Genomic DNA, 9,719 nt, shown 5'->3' on the forward strand with positions numbered 1-9,719 from the left:
CGTTAAAATTGCTCATTGGCACGACGGATGCGGCAGAGTGAATGAACCTCTGGCAGGTTAATGGTAGATTTTAAGAAATAAACACATTTTTCTTAACAACTATATTTAATAAGAACAAAACGCATGCCATATTAGCTCAGTCCGATATGATTTGTTATACACTATAAATTGCGCTATAGGCCGTTGACCAAATCCAAAAAGCTGTCATTCATGGCAACATTTCGGGGCAAAGTAAAAATGCTGTTAACATGATGAATCAGGTGATAACAATATTAATCATAAACTTTCCAGTGACAAATGTAGTCGCTCGTTAACTGGATGTACTGACTTCAGTCACGAGAATATCCATGGCATTAGGTGGCCGAACCTGCTTCCTTCAGTCCTGCCAGCTTAGGAAGCAACTGATGAACTAAAATTATTTCTTAGGAGCAACTATTTTTGCGGACCTTTTGTTTTATGTGAAGTATAGGCACGGTAATTATCTCGATAAGAGCATTAATCTGCCCCCCAAATGTTATTACGAATTAAAAATTAAAACTTAACTCATTTTTGGATGTGGCCCATGGTCTATATTTGAATAGGCTTTTCTGAACTATCGTCACGAAAAGCAAATCAACTACAACACGAATATGACTGCCGGTGTAACATCAGTGGTTGTTCCCCATATTTCACTGTTTTCTTACAAGCTGGAGACACCATGATTTTTTCAATCGGGAGAAACACGTACAGACGTAACAGAGGAAAAAAGTCAGAAACGGAAACACACAATAAAACACCGGGTTTGTAAAAGTCCCAACAATAACAGCATACATGTACATGTATATATGTAAACGATTTCTAAAATTTTAACCAAAAACGTAAAACGAACATATCATGCACGCATGAGGAGTCTGAGCCTAAAGGCAGGCCACGCAAAAAGTCAAACCGTGGATTATAAAGAAAACTATACAGTAGGCCGCGTTTATGAGTTACTATACCCCCCCCCCCACCGAATTACTGTTCTTTTTAAAACAGAACATCAACAGACCTACATTTACCTTTTTTTAGGCAATATGGTGCAGATTTTTAAGTACAGATCTCAGGGATTTTATACCGACGGATTACGCAATATAATGACCCAGTAAGACTAATAAGATTCTGATTTCAGTATATACACTACTTCATGGCGACCAATTTAAATGAGATATTGAAAATATAAATAAAGCATGCATTACAAAAAACAACAAAATGAACGTGGTCTAATTTCGGTAAACTCGCTGCAACATTGCACTCGTAGACACCCGGATCAGTCCCGTCCTCATCCTACGCTCTCCCATGTAATGTGAGAGACGTTAAGGCCGCATCCGGAGTGTAAGTCTTTTGGGCCACTCATGTTTTAAAACGACTACGCGGGTCAACTTGAGCTAGCTAGCGGCTATAAAATAAATGGTATATATTGTACATTGCTCACACACATACTATATCGTAATTATGCGATCATAAAATGAGGTTGTTACTTGACATTATGCTTTCAGTGCTGAATAAACGATGCAACGATACAGTACATTAATTACCGGTACAACTACATTGTATGTCAATGTACACATATTTCATACATTGCATTCATGCCCAAAAACCCGGTTACGTTTACGTTACTTACAAAATTTGAACATTATTTGGCATTGAGCCATTTACTACATTCCTGGTTTTCAACCCCAATCTCGTGGAGTTTTCCAGTTGATGACAGAACTGATGCGGGAAAATAGGTTACCAGAACATCCCGGCGTTGGAGTGCCTTACCCTGCATGTTCCAACCTTTTTACTGTACTGCTTTAAGTATGCATATACCGAATCAAAAACCGGCTGAAAAAGTAATACAAGACATGATGACCGCCAATGCTACATTTTGATAACCTTGGACACTGATTCTTCAGTCAGTTTTCAGATCATCTCGAAGCGGCTTCCAATCTTGACAGAACTGATACGGGAAGAAATACCAACCTGGAAACCTGAAGACGGCTTTTGCCCGCATGAGCCAGACCCCTCCGAGGTAGTGTTTCATGTCGACCGAATCAAATACCTGGTGCGAGAGGAGGACAACTGTGACGCCGACCAGCAAGATGTTTACCAAACATGCAGTGAGGAGCCACCCAAAGTTACTGACATCATTTTCGAACATCAGGAAACATGTCGTGGCAATGGTCAACGCGGTGGTCAGCGGTGACAGGACAGCTACCAACAAAGCACGAAGCCTGGAGAAGCCTGTCAGTCCTTCTTTACCAGAGATCTCTGGCAGAAATTCGTACAGCTCACCATCTGGAGCCCTCCATTTCCAGTTGAATGGGGGAAAGGTCAGGAAATGATCAAAAAGTAGGAGATTCTTGCCGTTGGCAAGGGAGAAGATGGCATTCAGGCTTATTGACGTGGCTACTATCAACGCTGGTAACAAGGGAATCATGACAAGTAGGGCTCCAAGGAAGGAAACGAATGGGCCCTTGTCAATGCAAGTCAACTTATTGGTCAAAGTTCCTTCTAGCGAAGCGACGTTCGTGCACCCTGGAATTGCACCAGAAAACAAGAATACGAAGATTAGTAGGATACAGAGACTAAAGAAGACGCCTTTCATCAGAACTATGTGAGGATAGATCCTATGCAACGGATGGACCGTCCTCAAGCCTTTGCCCATGGCAAGAACTGTGATGCCCAACTCTAACTGGATGGCAAATATGAGAACAGAGTTTGGAAACAAGAAGCAACACATGACATCATCCGGATCCACAGAATAGCGAAGAATATTGGTGAAGTAGTAAACGACCGTCAACAGGTAGGACAGAAATGAGAAGAAAAGCAAAAATGGTAACAGCAGACTTTGCTGGTCAAAATAGACTGCTTCAATCCGCTTCAACTCCTTCAGGATTCTGCGGCTCTCCAAGTATGATCTGTCAGCTTCTGCCATGACGTCATCACCGCTGACGAACGGGCTAGTCAGCCTGTGGCCTTGACCTCTAGCTTCCACTTCCCTGAGGATTTTAATGGTGTACTTCCCAAGGTCATACATATCCCATTCGGTGTTGTCTTTGCAAGCTTCTAGAGCAATGTCCAAGAAGGTCATCTTGATTGGATAGGAGGGAAGAATGCCATCACCGTATGGATCTTTGATGTCCACATTATCGCGAAGACACTGAAACATAAAAATTGATACACAATACATACAATGTTAGCACAAACACGCAAATGAAGAATACGATTTTAACTTGATGATCTGAGGTAGTTCTTCTAACGTTACCTCTGTAAAGCCCACTACTTGCAGATCGTATGCAACCTTCAATTGGAATAGGATGTTACCCTGACACACTTAAAAGTACGGTTTTTGAAAAACCTCCAATTGTTTTTCACTTTAAATAACCTCTACAGGGTTCATGTATGTGTTGGTCAAACCACTAAATGTTTTCCAAAAGCTCAAAAGTCTTTTATTGTAAGGGTGTACTATTGAAGTTTTACAATACGTACACACAGTTCGGAACAACTACTACACGTACATTACTTGGCACACCACCGTTTGCATCATCATAAATCAAAGGGGAGCATGTGATTGCCAGAGACTCCTAAGATCACGCTCAGACACAGTTGTTCCAAAATCGTTCTTACGCTACAGAGCAGTTCATAAATAGCCTACCTTTATAGCTCTGTAACAAGTAAGCTTGTGCATGTCGTCATGACAGACCCTCTTCATCAACTCCTGCTCGGTCTCAACATAGCATATTTTCCAGTAGTCATGAGCGCAGACGAAGTGACTTTTGAAGGTCAACCCCCATGGAAGATCTCTTGTCAGCGGAGTCAACTCTTCTGTCGTGAAGAGTTTTGATGGATCCGCCTTTATTCCAACGGTGAGGTCGATCTTGATGACTTTCTGCTGGACCGCATTCTTCTCCCAGAGCGCAATCTTTACTGCAGGACCAGCCTTCCCAAGGTAATGTTGGTAAGGCAGTTTTAGATTGATAATGGCTTTACAAACATCTTGTCTGAATCTCTCGTGGACTTCCTTGGGCACCAGCTCTACTTCTCCTTCATGGGCTCCTTCCCCGTCATCAACAGCAGACGGTAATGTTAGCTTGTAGAATGCCATACTCTCCTGATTCGCTGCTCTCGGTTTGGTTCTGAGAAGAGGCTTACGATATGCCTTGTAGTTATCTAAGGTGATGAGATACTGGTAGTCAAACTCGTCACAACTGCTTACCTTCGTACCCTCCGCAACACTACCACACATGCTAAGCTTCCCACCTTTGAACAAGGGGTCGCCTTCCTCGTTTAGGTACTGGACCACATCCTGTATCAATGATGAAATCTCAGCAGAAGTGAGTTTGTCCGAGGCAAGTCTCTGGCGATCGCTCTCCCGCAGGTTGACTGCTTTGTCGTTGAGAACCCGTTGGTCGTTTTCTAGATAGAGCAGGTACGGGGTGAGATAGTACCTGGTCACGATCTCATCAAAGGCTATGAATTCACTGGGAAGCGGGGGCTTAGAAGTTAAGTCCTGAAAAGAAAATGTTCCTATAGTCCTACAACTATAAAATAGAAAGGGTCCAACGACTTTATGCGAGGATCTTCGAAGTGGCACAGTAATGACTTACAGAACCTTCTTCGATGAGCCAAAAAAACCCCATAGTTTATACCCTTATCTCGTCGATTTTTCTGATTATTCGAGGTGCTTATATTCACCACCTATCCAGTAGACGATACAGATAGCAAGGGGGGGGAGGGTCGGCAGAAGTGCTGCTATACCAGCTCCAGACGTCTCCAAAAAGCGAATTTTTCACTGATGCCGATTGAAGACGAGGACGGAAGTGGTGTCCTGCCTCCCCCTCCTTTCTTTTCATACTAGTGGTATTAGCCTTCGTAAGGTTCAACATGTCTTACAGGTTGCCCTAGATGCAGAAGGAATAACCAGACACTGACAGGCAGATGAATAATGCTGATAAGGATAGCCCTCTAACGTTTGCTTTGGAACAATAAATCTATACCTCATCAACGTCTTCCTGTTGATGTTCGCCATCTTGTTCTTCTGTAGACTGCACATGATCGTGAACTTCAACATCGTCGTCAATAGTTACATAAACATTCGAGCCTAGGAATGGCTCCTGAAATGCAGTCAGAAAATAATCTATGAATTGATCATCCTCTTACAGTACCGGTATGTGCAAATCAATGCCACTGAGCAATTATAGATCATTTTCACAATCGTAGTTTTTGTTTTCAGATAATCTGAGTCATCTTTGCGGACATTAGCATCAATATGTTGCAGAATTGAAATACATTAATTCGAGCTTCCAATTTGTTGCACCAGATTGCCACATCATTACCGCCCCGGTGTTTTCATATGCCTCCTCGCTGCAAATATGGGTCACTCCTCATGCAGAACTTCCCTGCCAACAGTGTCAAGGGGTAAGCGTGAAGCGAGGGGCTCTTCCACTTTTCTGATTCATGGGATTTTTAAAGTGTCTATATCCTAACTTTATTCCTGGCCGAAGCCTCCCTTACCAATTCTTCTTCGCTGATATCTATAAGACTATCGTCATCGTCTAGGCCTGCCATGCTTGCTAATAAGGTGTTGCCTGTAAGAGGAGGTAGGATTGTGAGTTCCCAGCATTATTTCAAAATCTACAAACTCATTCCATATTGGACATCTTGGAACATGTATTTGCACATTTCATTATGGTCCCCGTTATAAACTGGAAGATGATATATACAGCGATTTAACAGGCAGTAAGTTTGGCTTAAGCTATACTCCGGACGCAGTGGACCGCCCTCGTCCCTCCCCATTTGGAAGTACTTGATGGGATGTCAAATGAACTGCCTCGGAAGACCAGGCCAAAGCATGAGGTAGGCCGAACACCATTGCTCAGAAAAAAACACTCAGTGACGTTTTTTAGACACTGATAATGAATATTAAGGTAATCGTAATCCTCGACTGAAAGCAGACCTTTGATTTGTGTGAAAGGCCTCCTGGTGATGGGCGGATGGGCAAACATTACGCAATTCGATTTGGACAAACAAATGGTCTATACCAGCAGTATATATTCAGACCAATTTTTTGGAAACTTTTTGCTTTGGCTATCTATATATTTACATTCTTACCTGTTTATGAGTTATAGTGGCCAATATCCGCTGTAGGCTAATCAATGTGTCCCAATCAATTCCGGCAAATATGAAATGGCTTCATCTCACATAGACAAGCCTACAGGCAATATATGCGAAGCTAATGTTCAGTTTCAGTCTCGACATTGATCTCGATGGATCGTTGGGATTCCCCGAATCAGTTACTAGCATCGGAAGCCTAATATCGTCTGCCACGCATGCGTCAGTTCCGTGAGTCAGAATAGCCCATAAAAATATGATTTTTTACTATCCGGTTACGCACTGATAACTATTACCCAGATTAAAAAAAAAAAATTATTGCATTGGAGCCGATCCGTCTCGAAATGCATTACCTTTTTTTTCTTTAGCGGGCAGGGAAAATTCCCAAGATGGAGGCCCCTATAAAACTGCTAATCCGAGGGTCATCAAAGCAAGATAAATTGATCTGTCGAGCGAAGAATTGAGAGGCTTGCATTGATATATTTAGGCCCCAATTCAAAAAATACCGAATTTACATGAGAAAGAAATGGTTTAAGAATATACTGTAGAGACAGATGGAACAGTGTGTTTGAGTTTCAGGGCTAGGCCTACACAAGAAGTTTCCGCGACATACTTCCCGATTGGATATGTATGACTAGTAGGCCAACATGGAGAGCAATCTTGCACCCTGAGTTTTTGATAGAATCTCGACCGAAAATTACCGCACAGTAATTTAGGATCGGCCGCCACGTAATTCGGGATCGGCCGCCACGTGTGTCGGTAGGCTCCTCCATACTTCTGAACATGTTGACCTTCCACAGACTGAACTGTATAGCTGACATGAAGGCGCCGCGCCATGACCCTCAAATGTATTGACATTGCCAGACAACGCGCGTCATGGGCGGAGGCATCCTCGATCTGATGGCGTGATAACGAGTGACCTCTCTCGCCATCACCGGTGAAGGCATGGAAGGTGGACTTGAAGTCCATCCTTCACCCGTAATGCCTGTGTCGATGGAAATCGGTTGACATATTGATGATATGGAGACAGTCAATATCGGCCAAATTAATACCTTTACCTGAAACCTCTTCATCTTCCCGTAAAGTAACATATCAACATGGGGCTGCTAAAACAACAACTTGTTTCTTGTCCCTGCCTGCGCCTCGAATGTGGCCGCCGCCCCTATCAGACCATGCACAGCCCGTGCTAACAGCACTCGATCTGTTATATAAGTATGATTTTTGATTTGGTGTGGGGGATTTTCTTCATTCTGGTGTGTGTTGAATGCCATGGGGACTTTCTTCGTGGCACGGACTGGTATTTCCACTTGAAAAGTGTCGATTCTGTCGTCTACCATGATCCATGAAAGATAAAAAATCATGAAAGGGTTTGGACGAGAAAAAATTGTATCTTTTTGCCCTTACTAAAAACTATGGAACCACACCGGCTAGCGCAGGATCGATGGGTAAAAATAGAGGACCAGGTCGATAAGTCAGCGTGATTGGCAATAGTGGAGAATACGGTGTCATCAGGGATGACTTTTAAGTCTTATCATCGATTTTACGTATTTGATCGACTATAGTATCCAATGCTTAGAAAATCGAGAGTCGTGCATTGATTTTAGCTGGAATTGATCCCATTTTTCATTCGAGTCCTACAGGTGGAGGCTCGGCACAAAACAGGCGTGTTGTCCACTGGGACTACATGTATCTTGTTCTAGCTGCTGTCGAGTTTCAAAACTTCAACGTCAGTTACATCCATCATGATAAGTAATCGGCGTATGAAAATATAAAGTCCAATAATGTGCTGTAAAATGTTTGATCGTTCACTAATTCAACTAATATCAATATTATCACCCTATAAAACACAAGGTGTGCATGTTAAACGATGAAGAGTATCTCCCCGGCCCGGAGAGCTCATCGATCATGTCCCTAGATAGACCGGCGCTGGTCCGCCCAGGCCTATTTTAATGGACTACTCCTTAGACTGCTAAGAGTCTTGATATAGAACCCGCAGTGCTATTTCCCCCATCTTGTTCCGCTCTGTTATTTCACTACTGTTAGCTACAGTCATGTGACTTCTCCTTTGTCCATAGCAAGATTCGTTGCTTTCAATTGATATGCTTTACAAACGTTTCAACCTGAATCCATATAGTATCGTGGGCTGTAAGCTAAGAAAGAAACTGTCACCAGACCGCCTTCGGGCTATAAAGAGCACCGGGTTTGCCGGTTATGGAAAGCTTCGCCAGGCAAATATACTCCATGTTGGTTTGGTGCAAATAATGTCGATATTGAAATGTGGGTTGTCATGGTTGTAAAGATTATGAAGGTTTCAGGCAACCTACTGAGAACCTTATTCTACCCAGTAATTGAAACTTGGCATCACCATCGAGGCAGTACCAAATCAGTAAGCCGTCACACGACTTTGAGTGATTTCTCCCTTGAAGGAATACTGGTGTGCTCTAACATGCAGCTTCCGTGATGCGGAAGCTGAGTTGATGAGGTCAGTTCGTCTTAGAACGTATGCTGCAGAAGAGCAGTTCATTAGTTCACAGACAAGGGTTAGTTTTCTGTCACGCAAGCGATGTTGCGAAGTGTGTTGTTTGGTGTCGATCGATGAGACAAAATTGCTTTGAAATCCAATCGGTCAGTTTCCTCGTAACGTAGCTCATGTGGTCGTTGTCAAGGTGATACATATATTGTTGGTTGTAATATCTGACGTTGATGATCTTTATTGGTCATTTTAGGTTGTTGGGTGGCATTTGCTACCGCTGAGACTATGGGGTGGAACGGATCAAACTTAGGCTGACAACCAAGTGCATGGGTGTCAGTTTGGTTTGCCTTCTCCAAAATCATCATACCCAGCGATGATTATATGTTGCACAGATTTTCAGAGCCGTGCGGGTGATACAACATTCGTGACACCCTTCCAATGGGAAAAGACGAGCTAAATTTGCTCCGTCGATCAAAAGAACGCTAGTAAACTGTGCTAGTCGATCACTGAGCAGCAGTCACCAATTGCGAGGCTTGGAGATTGCGATCATGACTTCCTGCCGTCAGAGCTCCCGTCATTGCGTCATTATTTCCCTGCAAGCTTCAGTCACGTAGTTCGCTGCAAACAAAACCATGTCCAGGCTATCTTTAACTATACATCTCATTTCTTGAGCGACAGGTTATTTCAACTCTCTTTGCTTTAAATAATCAAAAGCACATTTTCCAGTGAAATGTGTTTTTTTTAATCCGATATCCCGTTCATCGGTGCGAAGCGTATACACCATCTTCTACGTTACATGGATTCACGCATACTTCAAAAAAGGTCATTTTGTACTGACTATAGCTTGAGATGCAATTAAGTTCCTTTTATCTCATCGATTTTCATCAACATCTGAACATCTACCGAGTAAATATTGACAAGTTATTTCATAATTTGTTGATAACCATTGTAGATACATGAAGTATGGTTATTTCCGTATTGAATATGTTTTTGTTATGTCACTGTGATTAAACGGTGTCGGGCACTGGCAGACGATGTTGTCAGCCGCCGCCTGAAGAATTCTGAGCAGACGACAGCAGCTAGCGAATAGAACTGTCTCATGATGGTAATCCATGATCGGGAGGTGTATGAGGTA

At 42.8% G+C, this 9,719-nt stretch overlaps 1 protein-coding gene across 1 annotated transcript; it reads right to left on the reverse strand.

Annotated features, from left to right (window-relative positions):
• Positions 1 to 86: 86 nt before the first annotated feature.
• LOC135491429 (uncharacterized) lies at positions 87 to 6,236 on the reverse strand. The gene is made up of 5 exons (XM_064777299.1): positions 6,112 to 6,236; positions 5,515 to 5,588; positions 4,998 to 5,114; positions 3,656 to 4,510; positions 87 to 3,160 (listed from the first exon to the last, which is right to left on the reverse strand). Exons 2-5 carry the CDS (start codon positions 5,566 to 5,568, stop codon positions 1,910 to 1,912), a joined length of 2,277 nt encoding a protein of 758 aa, XP_064633369.1. The 5' UTR covers positions 5,569 to 5,588; positions 6,112 to 6,236; the 3' UTR covers positions 87 to 1,909.
• Between the last annotated feature and the right edge of the window lie 3,483 nt (positions 6,237 to 9,719).

This window comes from Lineus longissimus, chromosome 1 (assembly GCF_910592395.1).
Source record: "Lineus longissimus chromosome 1, tnLinLong1.2, whole genome shotgun sequence".
Taxonomy (NCBI): Eukaryota; Metazoa; Nemertea; class Pilidiophora; order Heteronemertea; family Lineidae; genus Lineus; species Lineus longissimus.

Coding starts and splice junctions, on each gene's coding strand:
- LOC135491429 (XM_064777299.1), bottom strand. CDS start 5,568: ATGGCAGGCCTAGACGATGACGATAGTCTTATAGATATCAGCGAAGAA. Junction 5,115..5,514: donor ATATCAGCGAAGAAGAATTG/GTAAGGGAGGCT, acceptor ACTGCATTTCAG/GAGCCATTCCTAGGCTCGAA. Junction 3,161..3,655: donor CTTGTTACAGAGCTATAAAG/GTAGGCTATTTA, acceptor TTTATGTTTCAG/TGTCTTCGCGATAATGTGGA.